General features: G+C 44.5%; 1 protein-coding gene across 1 annotated transcript; it reads right to left on the bottom strand.

Moving 5' to 3' along the window:
- Positions 1 to 1,005: 1,005 nt before the first annotated feature.
- Positions 1,006 to 21,668, bottom strand: LOC115459307 (helicase POLQ-like). The gene is made up of 2 exons (XM_030189153.1): positions 21,524 to 21,668; positions 1,006 to 1,384 (listed from the first exon to the last, which is right to left on the bottom strand). Exons 1-2 carry the CDS (start codon positions 21,662 to 21,664, stop codon positions 1,265 to 1,267), a joined length of 261 nt encoding a protein of 86 aa, XP_030045013.1. The 5' UTR covers positions 21,665 to 21,668; the 3' UTR covers positions 1,006 to 1,264.
- Between the last annotated feature and the right edge of the window lie 3,614 nt (positions 21,669 to 25,282).

Raw genomic sequence — 25,282 nt, 5'->3', positions numbered from 1 at the left:
CCTTTCCTTCTGGTATCCCTTTCTGGAAATTTGTCCTTTTTGTCCATGTCAGTCAGGGTGGAATAATCTGTTTAGAAACTATATTTTTCCAAGAAATAAGCCCTTTTTTGGTGTCAATGGGTAACTATTTTTCCAGATGTGGCCAGACAAAGTCAGGATTAAGCAGTTCCTGCAGCTTAAGTTTAAAACTTTAGCTGTGGGAGCTACATTATTTTCTTAGGTATCCCTGTAAATGCCTGGTCACATATGGAAATAATACGTATGTCTTCCTGGATTCTGCCTATTTGCATAATTTACTTTTGGAGAAACCTGTTCTCCAGGCAAACGTTGCTTAATATGTTACTATAGTTGGGTATTTTTAGACAATTAGTAGAAGGATTCTGTTCATTAGTATTTGCTTTTCTTCCCCCCCCCCCCCCCCCCCACTTGTCTGCAAGGCTAGACAGTGATCCCCATAATGTGGTCTACAACTTTAATTTTGTTTCTTGTTTTCCTGTGATCTTGTCTTGAGCTTTTCCCGTATGTTTAAGTACATAAATAAAATATAATGAAAAAATGAGGATGGGGGTGGAACAAATCTATTTCTGATGGTTAACAGACTGCTGCAGTTCAACTGGAAAAAGCAATTTTGCAGCAACAAGCAAAGTACACAACAGTTGCTGAGGAACTACAGCAATTTACAGGCCTTAGCTATATGTTTAAAAAAATCACAGTTTCAAGTGGACATGCTTCTCAAAGAAAGCAACATAAAATTACTTTGTAAAAGAGTTTATTTATTGTAGTTATCAAAATTTACCAAAAGAGTTTCATGATGCTTTCATCACCTATTAGTAGTCAAGTTTTGGGATTGATCCATAATTCTTAAGAAATCATATCCACAATTAGACAACTGTTTGGCAACATCCAAAGATAATATAGAAAATACACTGCTGTTAATTCCATGGTTTGGGATGGGATGTGGAGAAGTTGTGCTGGGACATCTCACTGCTTCTTTGCGCCATGCATACTAAACATTTTGGAGAAAACTGTTTATATAATGTGACTAGCTCAACAGAGCATATTTACATCCTGCCACATGAGGGTTTGAAGCCATAAGGTGATGTGAGTAGAACAGCATATATATAATACACAGATCAAAAAATATCCTTGCTTACACGGCCACTTATAATGCTTTATAGCCCCAAGTGCTTAAATATATGTACAATAAAAAAGTTTTAGGGTACATGTATATATACATACATACATATATATATATATAAACAGATTATTGAGCAGCTTTATGGTTATCTATAGAAGGGACATTAAACCCAGGCAGATCTGCAGGCAGCTTTAACAGGTCCTCTACTTCTCCCTGAAGTGCTTCTGCCTTCTCAATCAGCAACATCTGCAGCAAGAAATAAAACTATTTAGAGCATTCAGTAATACATACAGAAACAGAAAATAAGGGCAGATAAAGGCCATATGGCCTATCCAGTTTTCCCATCCATACCAGCCACTAATCTCTCTATATAAGAAGTTTTAAAATGATCTTCCTAGTGAGGAATCTAGAACTCTACAAATATGTAAAAGTATGCCATTGTAAATCAAATGATTGCACATACTAAACTACTATACTTACCATATTTAGTAACATTATAACAGTTGCGTACCAAGGGGGGGGGGCGGTGGGGGCGGTCCGCCTCGGGTGCGCGCCGCTGGGGGGGTGCCGCGCGCTTGTCGGCTTTTCGTTTTCATGCTCCCTTTGCCCCGGAACAGGTTACTTCCTGTTCTGGGGCAGAGGGAGCATGAAAACGAAGAGCCGGCAGGCGCGCGGCACCCCCCCCCCCCCCCAGCGGCGTGCACCCGGGGAGGGGGGGGGTTATTTCGTCGGGGGGTGGGGGGGTGTCACGCTGTTCCGGGGTGGCGATCCGCCCCTGGTGGCAGCCCCCTAGGAACGCCACTGCATTATAAGAAAATATACTTTTAGAAAATTCACTTGGCAAGCAAAATAAGTACAATTGTTAAGAACCCATTTTTGTACTGATTTTCATTTTATTATATTCTTATTTAGAATAGATTACAATGTACAATAAAGTACAAGAATAACCCAAAAGACAAAGTCAAAGAAAACAAAAGAAAAATACAAGGCTATGACTGTTACAAACTCATATTAAGGGAAATGAAGCAACTGCAACCCAATTAAAAGCAATTTCGTACAGAAATCAAGGGGGTTACACCTCAAAATAGTACCTTATCAATCTAACCCTACAATACCCAATTGGACTTCCACAATTTTGAAAAGGTAGCAATAATTCACCAAGAATGCTCCAACAAATAAAGATAAGTAAGATTGGTGGACCCCTAAACATTTATAGGATATTAAAAGAAAAAAAAATGACCCACCAGCTGCCATGACTCTTGCCTACAGTTACAAGACGACCTTTCTAAGAATTTGTTTGGCATAAGCCATATCTGGGAATAGGTGCACAAAGCAGAGCGTTTTTATTCTGAAAATACTTTAAAACACACGTAATTCATCTTGTTGTGTACCAAAGCAGACTAAGAAGGTAACTATAGTTGCAATTAAAATCTTGGGAATCTTCCAAAATCTCAGTAAGATCAGTCAAAAGAAACAAGATGGTCAGACTCTTTCCCTCTGACTCCTGTGGTACCTATTTTTTCCACAAATACAATTTAAATAAAGGGATAATATGAAGTTTGACTTATTCACTATGAACTTGCTGATGCTGATACTGAGAAAACGCTCAGTTTGAAAATAAATCTCCATCTATGCAAGCACCCATCTGTCTGCTAATCAACATAAGATAAATGGATTGAAAAGTGGACTGTTATGTTACATCTGTTATTTAGGTAAAATATTCAAACAATATGGTAGGCAGGGAGGGCGGTGCTGTGATGTGTAACTGATGAGTGTCTAGTTTGTCTCTGAAGGTTTTGTACCTCCAGTGAAAGGCAAAGCGTCACTGAAATACTGAGCACTATAAAATAAATTAAAATAAAAATAGTTTTAAAATTTCATTTATTTATTTAAGGAGTAGGTTTAGAAAGATATGATAATATAGACACTTTCTTAAACCCAGAGTATTTGACACCTCCTTATTAGTATTTAGTAGTTAAAATGTAATGCCAAGAAGTGCAGAGTGCAGAAATCCAAAGAAGATGTATCAGATAGGAGAGAGACTGATAAGCACAGCTCAGGAGAGGGACATTGGGTTGATGGTGTCTGAGGATCTGCGAAACAATGCGACAAGGCTGTCACCATGGCTAGAAGGATGCTAGGCTGTGTAGAGAGGGGTATAACCAGCAGAAAAAAGGAGGTGTTGATGTCCCTGTACAAGTTATTGGTGAGGTCCCACTTAAGAGTATTGTGTTCAGTTTTGGAGTCTGTATCTTGCAAAGGACGTAAAAAGACAAAATGGTTCAGAGAAAAGTGACGAAAATGGTATGGGGTTTGTGTCACAAGACGTATGAGAAGAGATTTGAAGACCTGAACATGTACACTCTGGAGGGAAGGAGAGACAGGGGTTATACGATACAAATATTTGAAAGGCATTAATCTACAAACAAACCTTTTCCAGAGACGGGAAGGTGGCAGAACTAGAAGATATGAACTGAGGTTGGGGGGGGGGGGGGGGGGGGGAATGGACGGGACTCAGGAACAACGTCAGGAAGTACTTTTTCATGGAGAGGGTGGTAGATACATGGAATGCCCTACCATGAGAGGTGGTGGAGAAGAAAATGGTAACAGAATTCAAAAGTGGATGGGATAAACACAAAGGAATCCTATATAAAAGGCATGGAACCAAACAAGCTTAGTGGTGATTAGATGGCAACACTTCTATGGTCTGTGCCCTGAAAATGGCAAAGATAAATGAAGTGAAGTTTCATACCTGAAGCAGGTATTCTCCGAGGACAGCAGGCTGGATATTCTCAAATGTGGGTGACGTCACGTCGGCCCCAGAGGATTTTCAGCAAAAATCGCCTTAAAACTCTTCTAGAGCGTTCCGTCACGCAAGACGACCGCACCGTGCATGCGCGTGCACGAATTCCCGCCCGCCGCGCAGACACGCTCCTCAGTTGAATCCAAAAGATGAAAGAAAACAACTCCAAAAGGGGAGGTGGGAGGGTTTGTGAGAATATCCAGCCTGCTGTCCTCGGAGAATACCTGCTTCAGGTAAGAAACTTTGCTTTCTCCGAGGACAGGCAGGCTGATATTCTCACATGTGGGGTATCCCTAGCCCCCAGGCTCACTCAAAACAATAAAGAATGGTCAATTGGGCCTCGCAACGGTGAGGACATAACATAAATTGACTTGAAACAAGAAACAGCTAACTGAGAGTGCAGCCTGGAACAGAATAAAAATGGGTCTAGGGGGGCTGGAGTTGGATTCTAAACCCCAAACAGATTCTGCAGCACCGACTGCCCAAACCGACTGTCGCGTCGGCTATCCTGCTGAAGGCAGTAGTGAGATGTGAATGTGTGGACTGATGACCACGTCGCAGCCTTGCAAATCTCTTCAATAGTGGCTGACTTCAGATGAGCCACTGACGCAGCCATGACTCTAACATTATGAGCCGTGACATGGCCCTCTAAAGTCAGCCCAGCTTGGGCGTAAGTGAAGGAAATGCAATCTGCTAGCCAATTAGATATGGTGCGTTTCCCTACAGCAACTCCCCTCTTGTTGGGATTAAAAGAAAAAAAAAAAACTGGGCGGACTGTCTGTGGGGGCTTGTCCGCTCCACGTAAAAGGCCAATGCTCTTTTGCAGTCCAAAGTGTGCAGCTTGCTTTCGCCAGGACTTGTTTGAGGATGGGGAAAAAATGTTGGCAAGACAATTGACTGGTTCAGATGGAACTCCAACACCACCTTTGGCAAGAACTTAGGGTGAGTGCGGAGGACTACTCTGTCATGATGAAATTTAGTATAAGGAGCATGAGCTACTAGGGCTTGGAGCTCACTGACTCTACGAGCTGAAGTAACAGCCACCAAGAAAATGACCTTCCACGTCAAATACTTCAGATGGCAGGAATCCAGTGGCTCGAAAGGAGCTTTCATCAGTTGGGAAAGAACGACGTTGAGATCCCATGACACTGTAGGAGGTTTGACAGGGGGCTTTGACAAAAGCAAACCTCTCATGAAGTGAACAACTAAAGGCTGTCCAGAGATAGGCTTACCCTCCACACGACGATGATAAGCACAAATTGCACTAAGGTGAACCAGTAGCATAGCCAGACTGCCAATTTTGGGTGGGCCTGAACCCAAAGTGAGTGGGCACAAAATTCCCCCCCCCCCCCCCCCCCCCAGCAAAATTTATTCACACTCAGATGCATTTGTCACACAGGGTAAAGTTCTGCTTTTCAGTGCGTCCAATTTCAGACAATTTATTTAATAACCTAACACCCTTTTCAATGAGCTTTCAGAGGCCAAAACCTCCTGCCTCAGGTCAGTATAATGCTGTTACGGAATCCTCTCCTGACCTAAGGAAGGAAGTATTGGTCTCTGAAACTTTATTAACACCATATTACTTTATCCTAAATTAAAAATAAAATTATTTTCTTTACCTTTGTTGTATGGCCATTTACTTTTTCTCATTGTGTTGCTCCCAGTCTCTAGATTCTGCTTTCCTTCGTTTTCGCTTAACTCTTCTGCCAGGGTTTCCTGGCCATTTGTCATTTTTCTCTCCTTTTTCTTTGCTTTCTTCAATATTTTTCTGCCTCTCTCTGTGTCCAGATTTAATTTATTCTTACTATCCATTCTTTAATTTCCTTCATCTACTTATGGCCTTTCATCTTTTTCTCACCCTTGTTCTCCCCATGCCCCTTCCTCTTATTCTCCAATCTTTCACTACTCCCCCTTTCCATGCAGCAGCTCTCTCTCCCCATCCTTCCAGTCTCTCCCCTCTGTCTCCCCATCCTTCCAATAGTCTCCCCTCTTTCTTTCTGCATCCTTCCATCGTGTCACCTCTTTCTCCCTACCCTTCCATCCAGCGTCTTCCCTCTTTCTCTCCCCATCCTTCCACCCATCTACCCTCTCTCCTGATCCTTCCATCTAATGTCTCTCTCCCTCCTTCTAACCAGTGTCTATCTATCTACCCTTTTCTGTTCAGTGTCCCTTCTCTCTCCACATCCTTCCAGTCTCTCCCCTTTTTCTCTGCATCCTTTCATTCATCTCCCCTCTTTCTCTGCCATCCTCCCATCTGTTTTCCCTCTCTCTCCGCATCCTTCCATTTTCCCTCTTTCTCTGCCATCCTCCCATCTGTTTTCCCTCTTTCTCTGCCATCCTCCCATCTGTTTTCCCTCTCTCTCCCCATCCTTCCGTTTTCCCTCTTTCTCTGCCATCCTTCCATCTGTTTTCCCTCTTTCTCTCCCCATCCTTCCGTTTTCCCTCTTTCTCTGCCATCCTCCCATCTGTTTTCCCTCTTTCTCTCCCCATCCTTCCATTTTCCCTCTTTCTCTGCCATCTTCCCATCTGTTTCCCTCTTTCTCTCCTCATCCTTCCATTTTCCCTCGTTCTCCCCATCCTGCCATCCATTTTCCCTCTCCCGATTCAGGCCCACCAGCCCCAGCTCCCATTGCCAGCCACTGCTGCTTTTCCTGATGAGCAGGGCGCTACAAAAAGAAGAAGCGCTCAGCTGACTGAGCTGAGCGCCAACGCTAAGACTCGACGAGAAAAAATGTTTTTAAAAAACGCGGCACCACAGGCAGCCTCGAAGCATTGGCTGCTGGCTCTGCAGGCTCCGCCCGTCTCTTACGTCACTGCCCCTGCTTCGCTCCAGTCAGCTGAGTACTTCTTCTTTTTGTAGCGCCGGCCCTGCTGCTCATCAGGAAAAGCAGCAGTGGCTGGCAATGGGAGCTGGCGCTGGGCGGGCCTGGGTTGAAATTGGGTGGGCCTGGGCCCACCCAGGCCCACCCGTAGCTACGCCCCTGAGGTGAACCCTTACTGAGTTAGACTTGAGACCAGACTCTGACAGGTGTAGAAGGTATTCAAGCAAGGTCTGTGTAGAACAAGAAAAAGGATCTAGGGCCTTGCTGTCACACCAGACGGCAATTTAAAAGAGTAACACCTTTTAGTGGAATCTTTCCTAGAAGCAAGCAAGACTCGGGAGACACCCTCAGAGAGACCCAAGGAGGCGAACTCTACACCCTCAACATCCAGGCCGTGAGAGCCAGAGACCGGAGGTTGGGATGCAGAAGCGCCCCCTCGTTCTGAGTAATGAGGGTCGGAAAACAGTCCAATCTCCACGGTTCTTCTGTAGATAACTCCAGAAGAAGAGGGAACCAGATCTGACGGGGCCAAAACGGCGCAATCAAAATCATGGTCCCTCGGTCTTGCTTGAGTTTCAGCAAAGTCTTCCCTACCAGGGGTATGGGAGGATACGCATACAGAAGACCTGTCCTCCAATGAAGGAGGAAGGCATCCGACGCTAGCCTGCCGTGGGCCTGTAGTCTGGAACAGAACTGAGGGACCTTGTGGTTGAGTTGAGTGGCAAAAAGATCCACCGAGGGGGTGCCCCACTCTTGGAAGATCTTTCGAGCTACAGTCATGCTCAGCGACCACTCGTGAGGTTCCATTATCCTGCTCAACCTGTCGGCCAGACTGTTGTTTATGCCTGGTAGATAAATGGATTGGAGAAACATGCCGTGTTGGCGAGCCCAAAGCCACATCTGGACGGCCTCCTGACACAGAGGGTGAGATCCGGTGCCTCCTTGCTGGTTGATGTAGTACATCGCAACCTGATTGTCCTTCTGAATTTGGATAATTTGATAGGACAGCAGATCTCTGAAAGCCTTTAGAGCGTTCCAGATCGCTCGCAACTCCAGGAGATTGATCTGAAGACGCTTTTCCTGAAGGGACCAAACTCCTTGAGTATGAAGCCCATCTACATGCACTCCCCACCCCAGGAGGGATGCATCCGTCGTCAGCACTTTTTGTGGCTGAGAAATTTGGAATGGGCGCCCCAAAACCAGATTGGATCGAATTGACCACTACTGAAGGGAATTCCGAAAGTTGGTGGACAGCTGGATGACATCCTCTAGATCCCCTGTAGCTTGATACCACTGGGAAGCTAGGGTCCATTGAGCTGATCTCATGTGAAGGCGTGCCATGGGTGTTACATGAACTGTGGAGGCCATGTGCCCTAGAAGTCTCAACACCTGCCGAGCTGTGATCTGTTGAGACGCTTGAACCCTGGAGACCAGAGACAGAAGGTTGTCTGCTCTTGCCTCGGGAAGATAGGCACAAGCTGTCTTTGTGCACAACAGAGCTCCTATGAATTCCAATTTTTGAACTGGGATTAGATGGGACTTAGGGTAATTGATTACAAACCCTAATAGCTCCAGTACTTGAATAGTCATTCGCATGGACTGCAAAGCTCCTTCCTGGGAGGTGCTCTTCACCAGCCAATCGTCGAGATAAGGGAACACATGCACCCCCAGTCTGCGTAGCGACGCTGCAACAACTGCCAGGCACTTGGTAAATACCCTGGGCGCAGACGCCAAGCCAAAAGGCAGTACACAGTACTGAAAGTGCTGCGTTCCCAGCCGAAACCATATACTTCCTGTGAGCTGGAAGTATCAAGATGTGGGTGTAGGCATCCTTTAAGTCCAGAGAGCATAGCCAATCGTTTTCCTGAATCATGGGAAGAAGGGTGCCCAGGGAAACCATCCTGAACTTTTCTAGAACCAAATATTTGTTCAGGCCCCTTAGGTCTAGGATGGGACGCATCCGCTCTGTTTTCTTTTCCACAAGAAAGTACCTGGAATAGAATCCCTGCCCTTCCTGCCCTGGTGGAACGGGCTCGACCGCATTGGCGCTGAGAAGGACGGAGAGTTCCTCTGCAAGTACTTGCCTGTGCTGAGAGACGAAGGACTGAGCTCTCAGTGGGCAATTTGGAGGGTTGGATTCCAGATTGAGGATGTATCCTAACCAGACTATTTGAAGAACCCACCGGTCGGAGGTTATGAGAGGCCACCTTTGGTGAAAAAATTTTAACCTCCCTCCGACCGGCAGATCGTCCGGCATGGACACGTTGATAGAGGCTATGCTCAACTGGAGCCAGTCAAAAACCAGTCCCTGGTTTTTGCTGGGGAGCCGCAGGGGCCTGCTTTGGCGCACGCTGTTGACGAGAACGAGCGCGCTGGGGCAGAGCCTGAACCGGCTGTCGAGAAGCAGGAGTGTACCTAAGGCCCCTAGAGGCATAAGGGGCACTCCTCTTCCCTTTAAAAAACTTCCTAGACGAGGAAGTAGATGCAGAAGGCGCCCGGCGGGAGAGAGAGTCCATAGCGTTATCACGCTGATAGAGATGATCAATCAAGTCTTCGACCTTCTCACCAAAAACATGATCCCCCCGGCAAGGGATATCCGCAATTTTCTGCTGAGTTCGTTCCTCCAGGTTAAAGGCATGCAGCCAAGAGAGTCTGCACATCACTATACCCATAGCAGAAAATCTGGATGTCACATTGCAAGTGTCATAAATGCCCCTGGACAGGAACTTGCGACACGCCTTCTGCTGCCTGACCACTTGACGAAAAGGCTCGGCTTGCTCCGGCGGGAGCGTCTCAACCAAGCTCTCAAGCTGCCGCACTGAGTTCCGCAAATGAATGCTCATGAAGAGCTGGTAGATTGAATTTTGGATGCAAGCATTCCAGCCTGATACGCCTTCCTCTCAAAAGAGCCCAAGGCTCTAAGATCTCGCCCCGGGGGTGCCGAGGCAAAATCCTGGAACTCTTGGCCCTTCTGAGAGCGGAATCCACCACCGCAGAATCATGAGGCAACTGAGGCCGGACGAAACTGGGTTCCCCATGAATCCGATATTGGGACTCAGCTTTTTTGGGGACAGTTGGACATGACAGAGGCTTCTCCCAATTCCTCAACAGCACTTCCTTGAGTGTATCATGAAAAGGAACCGTAGCAGAAGACTTAGGTGGAGATGGATAATCCAGGACCTCGAGCTCATCCACAAGCTCCACAGGGAAGGGAATGGCCTCAGACATTTCCCGCACAAAAGAGGAAAAAGTCAGACTTTCCAGAGGGGAAAGCTGCCTCTGGGGTGAGGGAGTCGAATTAGATGGAAGACCTAAAGAGTCCTCAGCAGAGAAAACTTCAGGGTCTTCATCCTCATCAGAGGAGCCATCATCGGACGCGGCCAAAAGCTCAGAAAGAGCAGCCCGAATCCGAGCCTGTCTCGACGCGGAGGTACGATGACCCCGATGACGGTGTCGAGAAGTCGATACCCCTAGAGATTCCGATGAAGCTTCCTCCACCGACACCAATGGAGAATCGACCCGGGTGGCTACTGGCTCCGGTACCGCAAGCGGTGTCGGAGAAGGAGACCTCACCACAGGCAAAGGGCTAAGCGCTGCAGGAGCTTCCAGCACCGAAGGTACCGACACAATCGGCAAAGAGTCAGAAGCTCTAGGAGCTTCCGACACCGACTATACCGATACTGCCAGCGCCGGTCTCCACTGGTGCAGCACTGCTTCCATAAAACCAGGAAACATAGCTTTGATGCGCTCCTCCAGAGAAGCTGTCGAGGAAGGCTGCGGTACCGGTATGGGCCTCAGAGACAGAATCTGTAGAGGTTGGGGAGCCGGTACCGCCGCATCAACACCTCCATGAGAGAGGGAGAGCGAACCTCTCAGCGTCGACGCTTCTCGGGTGCCGAATGCTTCGACGACCCGGAGCTCCTGGTACTGTATCGTGAAGGAGAACGATGACGGTGCTTCTTGGCCTTCGCCCGATGCCCATCATCGAGGCTCCTTGGTACCGGCGAGGAAGACGTGGAATCCACACGCTTCCTCGGGGCCGGGTCTGACACAGGTCGATCCCGGGGGGCCTGCAAAGCAGGAGGCGCCGAGGCGGGTGGAGACCCGCTCGATGCATCACTGCTCCCAGCGTGCATCGGTCTTTTAGCAGCCTTCACCTGGTCTCCCGACGCCAGCGCTGCCCTCGACGTCGACGGTACCCGATGCCACTGGTACCGATGTCGACGCCACCGACGCCAAGGTACTGGACCCAAAAAGGGTTTTTCTCTGGGCCTCTCTGGAGATTTGAGTACGTCTTTTCATTTTAAGACATAACTTACATTTCTCTGGAAGATGGTCAGGCCCGAGGCACTGAAAGCACCAGGAGTGCGGATCAGAGTGGCCTAGTGGTTAGGGTGGTGGACTTTGGTCCTGGGGAACTGAGTTTGATTCCCACTTCAGGCACAGGCAGCTCCTTGTGACTCTGGGCAAGTCACTTAACCCTCCATTGCCCCATGTAAGCCGCATTGAGCCTGCCAAGAGTGGGAAAGCGCGGGGTACAAATGTAACAAAATAAATAAATAAATAAATCAGTGCCAGAGATGGTCCGGTTGCAGCGGGCGCATGGCTTGAAGCCGCTGGGCGTCTTCGATGACATGGCGGGAAAAACTTCGTCCGCTAAATTAAAAGACGCGATTTTGTCAGATAAAAATGACAATAAGGGAAGAATAAAGTCCGACGAGCGAACTAACACGGTTGCGACGAAAACGAAAGGAAACTTATAAAAAAGGGGAAAAAAAGAAACTAGATATACAGGAAGGAGAAATTAGACCTTACCTGGAGTGGAGGAGTGGCCTAGTGGTTAGGGTGGTGGACTTTGGTCCTGGGGAACTGAGGAACTGAGTTCGATTCCCGGCACAGGCAGCTCCTTGTGACTCTGGGCAAGTCACTTAACCCTCCATTGCCCCATGTAAGCCGCATTGAGCCTGCCATGAGTGGGAAAGCGCGGGGTACAAATGTAACAAAAAAAAAAAATTGCTTTCCTTTAATCTCTCCGGACCGGCCCAGGTATTTTCTAAGTCTCCAACCTGCTGGTAGGCGTGCACAACCCATCAGTCCAATCCTGGGCCAGTCCGGAGGGATGCTAAGGAATCTTCTTTTTTTTTTAACAGCTTGTAAAGAAGACGCTGTAACCGTGGCGAAAAGCCGAAAAACAAAGAAACTTCCTCTCTGAGGGGCAAAGAAATGCGAAGCTTAACGAAAACTCAGTGTCTCCTCAGACGCAGAAAGAAAGAAACTGAGGAGCGTGTCCGCGCGGTGGGCGGGAATTCGTACACGAGCATGCGCGGTAGTCTCGCACGACGGAACACTCTAGAAGAGTTTTCAGGCGATTTTTGCTGAAAATCCTCTGGGCCCTGATGTGACGTCACCCACATGTGAGAATATCAGCCTGCTTGTTCTCGGAGAAAGATCAAGTACACATATGCAGTATCACATCATACCTTATGCTATGAATTATCTTGTTGGGCAGACTGGATGGGCTGTACACGTCTTTATCTGCCATTATGTCTGATAGTCAAAATGGGCCTCTCCTACCCAGTTAAACCTTATTTAGCTGGCCATCAGCCAATATTCAGCAGCCCCTTAAGCAGGTAGTGGTACTGAACATTGCCTGTGACCGCAGGCATTTAATCGGTTAGTTGCAATATTCAGTCCACTAACCGGTTAAAATTATGTGCATAAAGTTAGGACAGCAAAAAGGCTGTCCTAACTTTATCAGCTGAGCTAACTGGACACTGATCTGCCAGTGCCCATTAACTTCCAGATAACTGCAGTTACCAAATATTCAATGTCAGAGCCTAGACATGGCCTGGCATTGAACATCTGAGCTTAATTCAGCCCACAGTTGTCAGCTGCTTAAAACCCACTAACTGCCAAAGGCTGAATACTGGACCCTTTATTAATACTTTATAGAACTAAAATGACCCTACCTTGGAGCCTAGGCTTTTCTCACTATGTGGGAAGATTTTGCAAACTATGTGGGCCCAGGGCAGAAAATTAAGAAGTGAGCACAGCCAGTGCCAGTGTTATGATTGGGGTCAGAACCCCTCTCAAACTTACCTCTTTCCTGGGGGTCAGCTTCTTAGCTGGCTTCTGTTTCTTTTGTCTGTCCTTTCTGAGCTGGCTCTGTCTCTCTGTGCTGGCAGCTTCCAGCAGCATGGGGTTAATTGTTTCACTTTACTACAGCTGTGTGGGTGGACTGAGTTAGCTCTACCTCTCTTTGGGTGTACTGGCTTCAAGTGCTTCACGGTGTTGCATTGGTGTGGGTTGGGCCTCTCTGGGTCAGTGTGCTTTTGCCTAGAACTAGGGAGTGTGACATCATCAGGGAGGGCCTTGATAAGGAAGTGGTGTTGTTTCCTTCAGAGCCTTTGCAACGGTGGTGTTTGCTTTAGATAGGGTGGTGCAGCGTGCACTTCTGACTTTGTGTCTAGTTTCCCTGCTTGCTTTTGCTAAGGTCCAGGTTAGTGTTAGTGCAGTGTGCACTGGTGACTGTGTGTTTAGCTTTCCTGCTTTTCCCTTATGGTTCCCCTGCTTTTCCCTCTTGGTTTTGGAAGCATTGCTGTGTGTAGGGCTTTGGAAGCTCTGTTGTTGATAGAAGTACTTCAGGGTTTGGTGTTGTTAGGAACACTGCAGAGTTTGCTGTTAGAAGTACTTCTGGTGTTTGTGCTATTGGGAGCATTGCAGTCTTTGCTGTTGGTGTTTGGTGATTTAGAATCACTTTTGGCTTATGTGTTAGCTTCCCTGCTTTTTCCTTGTGGCTCCCCTGTCTTCCCTTTTAGTGCTAGGAGCTCTTCTGGTTGCTTGCCAGAGTAGTGCTTAGGAAGCACCTTGTTAGTTTTGTATCCAGCTTGCTAGAGCAGTGCTTAGGTAGCTTGTTAGTTTTGTGTTTAGCTTGTTAGTGTAGAGCTCTGCTTGTAGCGTGGTGCTTAGTAGCACCTGTGTTAGCTTTGTGTTTAGTTCCCTGCTCTGTTAGTTTAGGGCTTAGGAAGTCCTTTTGTCAGTTTACTGTTAGGAACACTCCTGCTGGTTTAGGGCTTGGGAGCACGTAGATCAGTTTAGGTTTAGGAGTACTTCTGTTTCCAGTCCTGGTCCCTGTGTCATCCGGTATCCAGTAAGTCCTGCCGGCTACTCGAACCCAGGAGCTCAACTCCTGGGGGGCTTAGTAGCTAAGTGCAGGTGAAGCTGTGTGGACCAGTCCGGTGTGCTCCAGTCCTGTGTCCTCCAGTCCGGGGGATTCCAGTCCATGTGTTCCGGTTCACTGGGCAGTGCCTGCAGTCCCTGCCGGTGTGCTTGCCCAGTGTTGGTTGGTGGGTTTTGCCTGCTGTTGTCGCTCCTCGGCAGCAGCCCAAGGGCTCACGTTTGCTCCAGAGCCCGGCCTCACGGGCTCTGAACCTGAGAACCTGACAGCCAGACACTCTTAAGCTCTGTTTCAGTGACATCACTCAGTTTTGCCAAGGAGGTCTCTTTTGGTGTTTGGGCCCAGGGTAATTGCCCTTTGCTCTCCCCCCCCTCAAAAAAAAAGACAGCCTTGACTAGTATATATAACCATACAAACTCTGCTTGAACCCAAATAAAACCGAGCTTGAAACATACCTGACATCAAAATCCCTTTTGGGAAACACGGACTCCCTCTCAAATCACAAGTCAGGAACTTTGGAATACAGTTAGATTCAACACTTACTCTGATTCCCCAAATCCAAGCAACCATCAAGAGCTACTTCTACTATTTGCGACAGCTATGCTGCCTCTCTCCTTGTATTGAGAAGGTAAATCTTATCTCAGGTGTACATGCCATGATAACATCAAGACTGGATTACTGCAATGCACTATACAATGGTCTGACTACAAAGGGCCTGCACCTGCTCCAGTAAATTCAGAATGCAGCAACAAGACTCATATAAGGTTGCAAGCGACGTGAACATATCACACCATTTTTGCAAAAACTTCATTGGCTACCAGTACAATACAGGGCTAAATTTAAAACTCTATGTCTGATCTTCAAGGCCCTGAAAGGAAATGGCCCTGAGTACCTGAAAAATAGGATGATCCTCCACACATCGCCAAGGACATTAAGGTCCTTTCAAGGACTTTCACTAACCACACCCTCTCCACAAGACATTACACGATGTGATACCATCAAGCGAGCCTTCTCTGGAGTAGCCCCCACACTCTGGAATGCACTGCCTGAAAGGCTCCGCTTAACATAAGACTATCTCTACTTCAGGAAGCAGGTGAAAGCTTGGCTCTTCAACCAGGCCTTTAATGGAAGAAGTAACTAACTCGTTAGTCTCAAGGAGTGACTCGGGCTGCATATACTGCAGCAGGACATGTTTATCCACTCCTACCCTAGCTGAGATAATATTTAATCATTTCTCTGACCTCATGTGCAACTTTCTTTAAATCAATCACCTTACTTCCTAACTCTTCCTACTTTCTTACCTATCTATATGTTCCATCTTTGCTTTACCCTTCACTATCAATTATAATGTTCTATTACGTATTGTGTTGACATTGTAAGTAGTATGCCATTACAAAGTAGAGAAGGAGTGGGGAAGGTAGGTTCTTTCCAAACAGAGAGAAAGACGTATGGTTAAAAAAAGTTTATTGGTAACATAAAAAAAAGTATGACTCAACACAGCCGTGTTTTGGCGCCGGAGCGCCTTCTTCAGGAGTCTACAAAATTAAATATAAAAGTAAACATAAACAAGAGAAAGAAAAATACACATAGTAGTAAAGTAACAAAAAAATCAATAAAGAAAAAATTAATATGACAAAATGTACAAAGAATAGTAAAAAGTAGAAAAAAAAAAATAATAATAAATGCAGGGTAACAATATAAAATACTGTATAACCAACGGGAAAATACATATGCATATACAAGTATAGAAATAAAAACAAAAATAAATTAAAAATAATTGCAAGTATAAAGTAAAACAATTACATATAAAACATACATTCTATGTGATACCAACATAATGGCACAACATTTAAACATAAGGTTAAACAAACAAAAATGTAAATATATATATATATATATATATATATATATATATATATATATATATATATATATATATATACAGTGGTGGAAATAAGTATTTGATCCCTTGCTGATTTTGTAAGTTTGCCCACTGACAAAGACATGAGCAGCCCATAATTGAAGGGTAGGTTATTGGTAACAGTGAGAGATAGCACATCACAAATTAAATCCGGAAAATCACATTGTGGAAAGTATATGAATTTATTTGCATTCTGCAGAGGGAAATAAGTATTTGATCCCCCACCAACCAGTAAGAGATCTGGCCCCTACAGACCAGGTAGATGCTCCAAATCAACTCGTTACCTGCATGACAGACAGCTGTCGGCAATGGTCACCTGTATGAAAGACACCTGTCCACAGACTCAGTGAATCAGTCAGACTCTAACCTCTACAAAATGGCCAAGAGCAAGGAGCTGTCTAAGGATGTCAGGGACAAGATCATACACCTGCACAAGGCTGGAATGGGCTACAAAACCATCAGTAAGACGCTGGGCGAGAAGGAGACAACTGTTGGTGCCATAGTAAGAAAATGGAAGAAGTACAAAATGACTGTCAATCGACAAAGATCTGGGGCTCCACGCAAAATCTCACCTCGTGGGGTATCCTTGATCATGAGGAAGGTTAGAAATCAGCCTACAACTACAAGGGGGGAACTTGTCAATGATCTCAAGGCAGCTGGGACCACTGTCACCACGAAAACCATTGGTAACACATTACGACATAACGGATTGCAATCCTGCAGTGCCCGCAAGGTCCCCCTGCTCCGGAAGGCACATGTGACGGCCCGTCTGAAGTTTGCCAGTGAACACCTGGATGATGCCGAGAGTGATTGGGAGAAGGTGCTGTGGTCAGATGAGACAAAAATTGAGCTCTTTGGCATGAACTCAACTCGCCGTGTTTGGAGGAAGAGAAATGCTGCCTATGACCCAAAGAACACCGTCCCCACTGTCAAGCATGGAGGTGGAAATGTTATGTTTTGGGGGTGTTTCTCTGCTAAGGGCACAGGACTACTTCACCGCATCAATGGGAGAATGGATGGGGCCATGTACCGTACAATTCTGAGTGACAACCTCCTTCCCTCCGCCAGGGCCTTAAAAATGGGTCGTGGCTGGGTCTTCCAGCACGACAATGACCCAAAACATACAGCCAAGGCAACAAAGGAGTGGCTCAGGAAGAAGCACATTAGGGTCATGGAGTGGCCTAGCCAGTCACCAGACCTTAATCCCATTGAAACTTATGGAGGGAGCTGAAGCTGCGAGTTGCCAAGCGACAGCCCAGAACTCTTAATGATTTAGAGATGATCTGCAAAGAGGAGTGGACCAAAATTCCTCCTGACATGTGTGCAAACCTCATCATCAACTACAGAAGACATCTGACCGCTGTGCTTGTCAACAAGGGTTTTGCCACCAAGTATTAGGTCTTGTTTGCCAGAGGGATTAAATACTTATTTCCCTCTGCAGAATGCAAATAAATTCATATACTTTCCACAATGTGATTTTCCGGATTTAATTTGTGATGTGCTATCTCTCACTGTTACCAATAACCTACCCTTCAATTATGGGCTGCTCATGTCTTTGTCAGTGGGCAAACTTACAAAATCAGCAAGGGATCAAATACTTATTTCCCCCACTGTATGTATTTGTAAATCAAAATGTATGTAAGATGTAAAGTTGTTAAACTATTTATGGTAAAATATATTGCAAAGGAAGGGATATTTTCTCTATATATATGAGAGATAGACACATTGATCTAAAACAAAAAAGAAAAAAGAAAAAAAACTGAACAAAAAATGCATCAAAGAAACTACTAATATGAGATATAAGGCTATAAAATGCTGTTGATATAGGGCTATTTTAAAACATTATGTTGTATAATTTAAAATGTATATTTGTATATATATCTATATATTTATGAAAAAAGAGCCACAAATTAGAATAACTGATATTGAATATACAAAAAAAATATTTATATTGCTAATATGAAAAAATAAAATATCTGTATCCTGTGTCAACACAACCCGTATAGAAAAAAAGATAGGTCGAGTGAGAATATTTATCTTGCGAAGCCTTTAAAAATGTGTAAAAAGTAAAGAAATCAGAAAAATAGATGAAAGTACAGACAGTGTCTTACTGACCTTATGATGTAATATGATGTTGAATTCCAACTAAATATATGATACAGTGGGACCACAGTCCTCTGAAAAAAGAAAAACCGATGAAACAAAGTGTGGGACAGGGCGGTGGTCCAACGCAGAAAAACCACCCGGGTAAGGAACTAACACTTAAATTTATTTATTTATTTATTTATTGTACACTTATATCCCACATTTTCCCACTCATGCAGGCACAATGTGGCTTACAGAAAGTTAAGTAAATATATATATATCTATGGAAAACATACAACATAAGTCTGTTCTGCTAATCTGACAAGCTGCAACATTGAATTCAAATGTCACCGAAGAATACTGTGAGCACCGATACAAAAACAACCGGTATCGTGGTCATAAGGAAAAAAGGTAGTATGGGAGAGGGGAACGTATAAGAAAATGTGGCAGCTGTTGATAATAGCTGCGCAAACGCTACCGGTGTAACGAGCTCTTCTAGAAGGCGAAAAGTATAAAGTCTAAAAGTATAAAGTCAAAAATGGCTGAGCGTATTACAAATGCTTAAACAACATCTCAATTCTAAAGAAAAAAAACAAAAAAAAACTCACCACTATCGAGATCAAACAGCTTCTGTGAACAAGAAATGCAGTCTCAGAAATGTATCAAGAAGATGCACACAGCGCGTCTGTTATTTAAATGCTCAAAAGTGCGCCAAAAACCAGGTCAACTCTGATGCGCATGTGTGGAAACAAATAAAAATTACAAATATTTCTTTATATATTATGAAACTATCCCCCAAAAAAGGAAGGAATCAAAACATACCATAATATATATTTTATAAAACAGTCAAATAATTCAAGATGGAATTAAAAAATAAAACATAAGAACGTCATTCATATTCATGACGTTTCATGAATATACATAAAGACGATTCAACGTAGCTTCAGTTGGAAACGTGAATGCTCATACATTGAAAAGTTAAGCGAATGTTAACGAACACAATGGGGATGGAAATATATTAAGGATGCCAATATATACGTTGGGTCAATATATTAAGAAAACCTTTATGCCGAGTTACTCATACGCAAGTACCATCAGTTCAAAGGGGAAAAAAAGAAATATAAACATCTTGCCTCACTGAGACATAGTTATTCTAATTTGTGGCTCTTTTTTCATAAATATATAGATATATATACAAATATACATTTTAAATTATACAGCATAATGTTTTAAAATAGCCCTTTATCAACAGCATTTTATAGCCTTATATCTCATATTAGTAGTTTCTTTGATGCGTTTTTTTGTTCAGTTCTTTCTTTTTGATCAATGTGTCTATCTCTCATATATACATAGAAAATACCCCTTCCTTTGCAATATATTTTACCGTAAATAGCCCTTTACATCTTACATACATTTTGATTTACAAATACATATCCTCATCTCCTGATATATATTGTATGGTCCATGGTTGAACTCCTTTGCATTCCATATATATACATATATTTACATTTTTGTTAGTATAACCTTACGTTTAAATATTGTGCCATTATGCTGGTATCACATAGAATGTATGTTTATATGTAATTTTTTTGCTTTATACTTGCAATTAGTTTAATTTATTTTTGTTTTTATTTCTATACTTGTATATGCATATGTATTTTCCATTGGTTATACAGTATTTTATATAGAGGGGCATAATCGAATGGTGCCGGCCATCTATATGGCCGGCGCTGCAAACAGCAGTCCCGAACCGTATTATCGAAAAAGATGGCCGGCCATCTTTCGTTTCGATAACATGGTTCAGGCCGGCCAAATGTCAGAGATGGCTGGGTTTGAGATGGCCAGCATCGGTTTTCGCCGATAATGGAAACTGAGGCCGGCCATCTCAAACCCGGCCAAAGGCATTTGGTCATGGGAGGGGCCAGCATTTGTAGTGCACTGGTCCCCCTGACATGCCAGGACACCAACCGGGCACCCTAGGGGGCACTGCAGTGGACTTCAAAAATTGCTCCCAGGTGCATACCTCCCTTACCTTGGGTGCTGAGCCCCCCCAAATCCCCCCCCCCCAAAACCCACTCCCCACAACTGTACACCACTACCATAGCCCTTAGGGGTGAAGGGGGGCACCTACATGTGTAGATTTTGGCACTCCAGCAATCTCTGCCAGTTGGCGTTGAGTATGGCAGTTGTATTTTTCAATTGCTCAGACAAGTCAATTTTGTCCACGAGTGTAAGATCTTTCCTAAGCATTTTAAATGCACACACCACAGGTGGAAAGCAACACACCCCGCAGTAGCATGTGTATGTAAACAAAGCTGCCCATTTATACTTAATAGGAAAGTTATGCATCAATGACATTCTGTGGATGCTACTGGCCTAATTAAATGGCGTAGTGTTCAAAATAAGTGAAACTTTCCCACTCTTATAATTGTGCTTTATTTTTGTTCTCCTGGTTTTGGATCTAATAAACAGCTGCCCCAACTAACCAGTGTTCTGATTATCTGGAATCTACTATATATAACATTTTAAAAGTGCACACATTTTATTCCAGGGGAAGAATTTATTAGGAAGGATAAAGGAGATCTAGAAACAAGATCCAAACAGTTAAATTTATGTTTTGGGCAAAAACAGGGTTTAAAAAAAATGCAGGCAGCTTGCCAATCAGTTTTTCTGTATAATTTGAAACTATACCCTTTTATCCAAAGACTGAATTTTCTGCAACTTCTGAAAAGAAAAGTATTCTAGGGCATGCCTTGTTTCTACACAAGTGAGTGCTTTTTTGATGCGCTCCCATATTATGGAATCAGCTACCCACCAACATTTGGGTAGGAAGGGCCTTTTAAGGCCTTTAAGATTAAACTGAAAACCTTTATTTTTACACAGGCATTTGGGTTGTAGCTGGACTTCGGGGTACTTGTATGCTCCTGGTGAAGATTTCTGAAAGGATGGCTCTTTGAATGTGGTTTCTGCTTGCCTATATTTATGGAGTTCTTTCTTTCTTTCTTTCTTTATTTAGGATTTATTTACCACATTTTTGAAGGAATTCACTCAAGCAAGAATAAATCATACATAAGCAATAAGACAATTACAGCAGTAAAAATATTCAAACAACAATACAAAGTATGGCATACTATGCTACATTACAATGTGAACACAATTCACAACAAAACATTTTAATAGACAGCATAGGGTGTAAGCAAAAATGGAACATACAGATAGATAAGATAGAGTAACAGGAGTAAGCTAATAAGGGACTAATTTAAAGAAAGTTGCAAATGAGGTCAGAAAGGTGCTTGAACATTATCTTAGCTAGGGTTGTGTTATCAAGGTAGCCCACGTGGCATCATTATGAGCAATCCATAAGTGAACATCCTGGGAAACATTGATAGTTGCAAAGGGGGAACTATACATCACATCTTTAACTAAGTTAATTCTGATATTGTTTTTATTTCTCATGGTCTTATGTTATGATCTGTCAGTATAATGTAAACCACTGAGAATATCAAGATTGATGGGACATAAAAAGTTTAATAAATACAAATTTGTTCTAGCATTCCAGAATGTAAAATATGCTCACCTTAGCTGATGTGACAATTTGCTGGGCTTGACGTCGAGACATGTGTTCAATCGTCTTTATTAACACTTCAAGATCTGCATTAGCTAAATGTGCAATTGTTTTGTATCCTGCATTATACAGTTGTTTTGCCCGAGCCTGCATTCCAAAAACCATATTGAACAAAAATTAGCTACCTGACAATTACATAATTGTGTTGATACATCGATCTGCCATGCACATCATTCTGCAAGCTATCAGTACTATATATGCATGCATATTACTGAAGCTCAATTATACTGTAGATACACTACATATATTCTAAGATTGACAACAGAACTCTCATATAATCACTGTACATACTGCACCTTGGATGCATTTTATCACACTAGGTATGTTGTTCTGGTGAGATATATACAATGCATGACAAAAGTTTACAGAGCTGGGACCAGGAAAGCAAATTAATAGGATTCACATTTTACAGTAAAAATAGAGCAACCACTTTGTCATGGTCATGGCGTGTCATGATCTCCATGAGGTAGACAAAATAATGACAGTCTAAAATCAGTACACTAACCAATATCAAAATTCTAAACTCAGTGTGCAGAATGCAATTGTTGTGATCCCAGTTAGTGAGCCCTAGGACCATAGCAGGGTTCCCGACCACAGCAGACAGGTCACTTTTTGTTGAAGGAGAAGAGGCAAAACATGACCTTGGCCCTGCAGGAAGCTAGGAAATAAGGCTGAAGCTAGGCAAGGCAGGGATCAGAAGACAAGAGACTTGGCAAGCAGGAACCAGGAGGCAAGTGGACTTGGCAGCAGGAACAGGAGGCAAGCAGAACCAGATGTGAAGGATTTCAAGGTGTGGCTGGGCTTGCCTAAGAGTGCTCAGTCCTATGACATCACTCCACTGTGCCTCTCCATCGTCCAGTCACTAGTCCTATAATAACTGGGCTGCAGCGTGCACGTACCACCTAGGTGGGCATGCATGACCACAGCGTGGAAGGATGCCGTCCCACAAGCCACTCTAAGGATAAGTGTGGTGGGATCAGGGCCTGGCAGTGGCATTCCTAGGGGGGTGGACACCCGGGGCGGCACCCCGCCCCACGGGGTGCAGCGCCCCCCAATGCAGCGTGGACCCCCCCCCCGTGAAAGCCCCCCCCCCCGAGTGCATGCTGCTGGGGGGGGGGGGGGTGCCGCAGCGCGCGCCTGCTGCGAGTTTACTAACTTTGCTTGTTCGCTGCAGCTCCCTCTGCCCCGGAACAGGAAGTAACCTGTTCCGGGGCAAAGGGAGCTGCAGCGAATGAAAGAAGTTAGCGAACTCTTGCAGCAGGCGCGCGCCACAGCACCCCCCAGCGGCGTGCACCTGGGGCGGACCGCCCCCACCTTGATACGCCACTGGGGCCTGGCCCAAGGTCATGGCAATGCTGTGACAGTACCTCCTCCTCAACAGCCTCTCTGCACCCAGGCCTGGGTTTGTGAGGGAACAGGCGGTGAAACTGGCGGATGAGGACTGTAGCATGGACTTGAGCAGCCGGTTCCCAGGAATTGTCTTCGGGGCCAAAGCCCTTCCAAGCAATAAGATACTGCAATCAACCTCATACCCATCGTGAATCTAGTATACCCTTGTCGGGGTCTGCATTAACTGGTAGTGGAGTAGGGCAGTGGTTCCCAAACCTGGACCTGGAAGCATCCCAGCCAGTCAGGTTTTCAGGATACCCACAATGAATATTCATGATATAGATTTGTATGCAGTGGAGGCAGTGCATGCAAATCTCTCTCATGAATTCATTGTGGGCATCCTGAAAACCTGACTGGCTGGGGTGCCTGCAGGTCCAGGTTTGGGAACCACTGGTGTAGGGAAAGCCTTAGTCGTTTCCTCGATAACAGAGTTTTCGGCAAGGAGATGTGAAAGGTGTTGTGAATATGTAGGTTAGCTGGGAGTTTTAGTTGGTACGTGGACAGGACCAATCTGACGGGTCACTGCGTACAGAGGGGCAAATTGAGCTAAAGGCATTTTAAGGTGCAGATTCTGTGTGGAAAACCATACCAGGTCCCCCTATCTGGAAGCGGGCCGTCTCTTTTTGTCAGCCTGTTGCTTGAATCTCTGGGTCATCTGAAGTAGGAGGTCCTGGGTAGTCTTCCAGATCTGAGAAAGTGAGATGATAGTCTTTGCAACCGCAGGGACTTCTTTGGCCAGGGGTACATGGCATGGGTACCGAGGGTGTTGGCCAAAGACAATCCAAAAAAGAGAGGCCACGGTGGACGCACTCACATGATTATTATGACAGAACTCTACCCACGGTAACAGTTGAGACCAGTTGTCCTGTAGGACTGAGACACAGGCCTGCAAGAAGGCCTTCAGACTCTGATTTGTTCTGAGTTTGACCGTTAGTCCATGGATAGTATCCTGAGGAGAATTCCAGTTTCAACTGTAAGGAGCAAATGAGGCTTCGTCAAACCTTGGAGGTGAATTGTGCAACCCAGTCAGAGATGATGGACATGGGTAAGCCGTGCAATTGGAAAACATCCTTGAGAAAGCAATGGGCCAAAATGGATGTGGTTGGTAATCCAGCAAGGGGCATGAAATGGGCCATTTTTGAGAACCAGTCCACCACCACTCATATGGTAGTGTAACCATTAGAATGGGGAAGATCCATAATGAAATCCATTGCAATGTGCGTCCCAAGGTTTCTTAGGTTGCGGAAGTCTCACGAGGCCACAGCTTGGTCTCAACAACCATTTTGACGAGGGCACCGGCAGCGAGCAGGTCAGCAGCTGTGCCGGCAGTGAAGTTCTTTCCTACCCCGAAGAGGCCACTAGACCACCAGGGAGCATTAAGGTACATGAGGGGAGGACACCGTGAGGCCCGCCAGCCTGCCCAGAAACCCAGACAAACAGGCAGGCTAGTAAAAACTGCCCGGACTCCCGTCAATCCCCTGAAAATTAGGACATGTCTGGGGGAATCTAGACATACGGTAACCCTAACCCTTTTACCTCTGTGAACTACTCTACAGTGCAGAATCTTCCAGGAGCTATAGATTCAAATTATAAAGTGTGTTGTGATTTGGACTCTGAATAGATCACACATCTCCTAACATAAAAGTATAAGCGTGGCCATACTGGGACAGACCAAAGGTCCACCAAGCCCAGATCCTGTTTCCAACAGTGGCCAATCCAGGTCACAAGTACCTGGCAAGATCCCAAAACTGTAGAACAGATTTTATGCTGATTATCCTAGAAATAAGCAGTGGATTTTCCCAAGTCCATCTTAATAATGGCTTATGGACTTTTTTTTATTTTTAATTATTAATTTCAATTTAAATATCAAGCAATGCTTGTACAGAAAAGTAGTTAAATACAATATTACTTCTATAAAGAAGAATAATGAAGAAAATACAAAATCACACTATTAAAGATCTTATACATATTCAACATACTCAAGTCCACAATTATGATTCAAGCATTAAAATAGTGGAAACAAGGTATAACTTAAAGAAAATTGAAATAAACCTGTGTAGTTAGGAAATAATATACTATTTCAGGGTTTTTAGTTCTCACTTTCAATTCTCTTGGTTACCAAAACTTCAGTGAACTGTGTAGGTTCAAAAAAACATATTTTGTTGAATGAAATCCAACTATGCATTTACATGGGTAATGAAGAAAAAAAGAAGCTCCCATCTGCAATACTCCAGGTCTGCTTAGAAGAAATTGACGTTTACGCTTTTGGGTCTCTTTTGTCACATCTGGAAAGTCTCTTATTTTTAGTCCAATAAATTCTTT

Source organism: Microcaecilia unicolor, unplaced genomic scaffold (genome assembly GCF_901765095.1).
Source record: "Microcaecilia unicolor unplaced genomic scaffold, aMicUni1.1, whole genome shotgun sequence".
NCBI classification, from domain to species: domain Eukaryota; kingdom Metazoa; phylum Chordata; class Amphibia; order Gymnophiona; family Siphonopidae; genus Microcaecilia; species Microcaecilia unicolor.
This window is presented reverse-complemented; position numbering and strand designations above follow the sequence as displayed.

Excerpts from the sequence above, each read along its gene's own strand:
- LOC115459307 (XM_030189153.1), bottom strand. The coding sequence starts at position 21,664 with ATGCAGGCTCGGGCAAAACAACTGTATAATGCAGGATACAAAACAATT. Across the intron at positions 1,385-21,523 it reads AAATTGTCACATCAGCTAAG|ATGTTGCTGATTGAGAAGGC; the intron begins GTGAGCATATTT and ends TTCTTGCTGCAG.